This window comes from Prunus dulcis, unplaced genomic scaffold (genome assembly GCF_902201215.1).
Source record: "Prunus dulcis unplaced genomic scaffold, ALMONDv2, whole genome shotgun sequence".
Classification (NCBI taxonomy): Eukaryota; Viridiplantae; Streptophyta; class Magnoliopsida; order Rosales; family Rosaceae; genus Prunus; species Prunus dulcis.
In genome coordinates this window covers 1-985 of record NW_023010609.1, presented here as the reverse complement: position 1 = coordinate 985, position 985 = coordinate 1, and the positions used below count along the sequence as shown (strand labels likewise).

The 985-nt window shown below is 40.7% G+C and overlaps 1 protein-coding gene across 1 annotated transcript; it reads left to right on the top strand.

Annotated features, from left to right (window-relative positions):
* Window positions 1–237: 237 nt before the first annotated feature.
* LOC117613770 (TMV resistance protein N-like) lies at window positions 238–980 on the top strand (the record flags this gene model as incomplete). The annotated part of the gene is made up of 2 exons (XM_034342345.1): window positions 238–839; window positions 926–980. Coding segments are annotated over exons 1-2 (561 nt in total), but the record flags the coding sequence as incomplete, so codon positions are not given.
* Window positions 981–985: the final 5 nt, after the last annotated feature.

The following is a 985-nucleotide window of genomic DNA, read 5'->3' as shown; positions in this document are numbered from 1 at the left end:
ACTTCCATTGGACGTTGGACTTGGAGATAGCTAACAAGAGAAAACGTGCTCTCTGTCTCTCTCTCTCTGACTGTTAGCTTTGCTTCTTGTTGCTGGTTTTTTGGCTGATCTTGAGAAGAAGTATTTAGTGTGAGTTTCTGGTTGGTTTGTTGGTCTTTTGGTTGTTGTCTTGCAAACTACATTTCCATATCTGTTTTGTTCAGGTAACATCATACAGGAAATTACTTTATTTGAAATTCGTATTTTTGTTCCTTCTAATGTTTATACGTTGAATTCCTCTGTTTTCCTCTGGCTTATTTTCATTGAGTGTTCACAGCAGCAGCAGATTGGCAAATGGCATTGAGCACCCAAAGAGACTCTGCCTTTCTTCCTTCACCTCATCAGTCTGCTCCTCAACCGAACCACGATGTGTTTTTGAGTTTCAGGGGTGAGGACACTCGACTTAGCTTTGTATCCCATTTATACCATGAACTGCAGCTCAGGGGTATTAAAACATTCAAGGACGATCCTAAGCTTGAAAGAGGGACACCTATTTCAGAGCTCTTCAATGCAATCGAAGAATCAAGGCTTGCAATCGTGATTCTCTCGCCAAATTATGCTTCTTCTTCCTGGTGCTTGGATGAACTTACAAAGATTCTCCAATGCATGAAATCCAAGAGCACAGTTCTGCCAGTGTTTTATCATGTGGATCCTTCCGACGTACGAAAACAAACCGGCAGTTTTGCATGCGCATTCGCTGAGCATGAGGAAAGGTTTAGGGAAGACGTAGAAGGGGTGAAGTGCTGGAGAGCTGCTTTAACTGAAGTGGCCAATTTATCTGGGTTTGATTCAAAGAATGAGTAAGTTTTTTCGTAAGCCATTTGATGTAACTTCATATCTTGTTATATTTCAGGCTTCATGATCGTTTTACTTTTCCTCCTTGTAGGTGTGAAAGAAGACTTATTGAAAATATTGTTGAATGGGTGTTGATGAAAGTACATCGCAA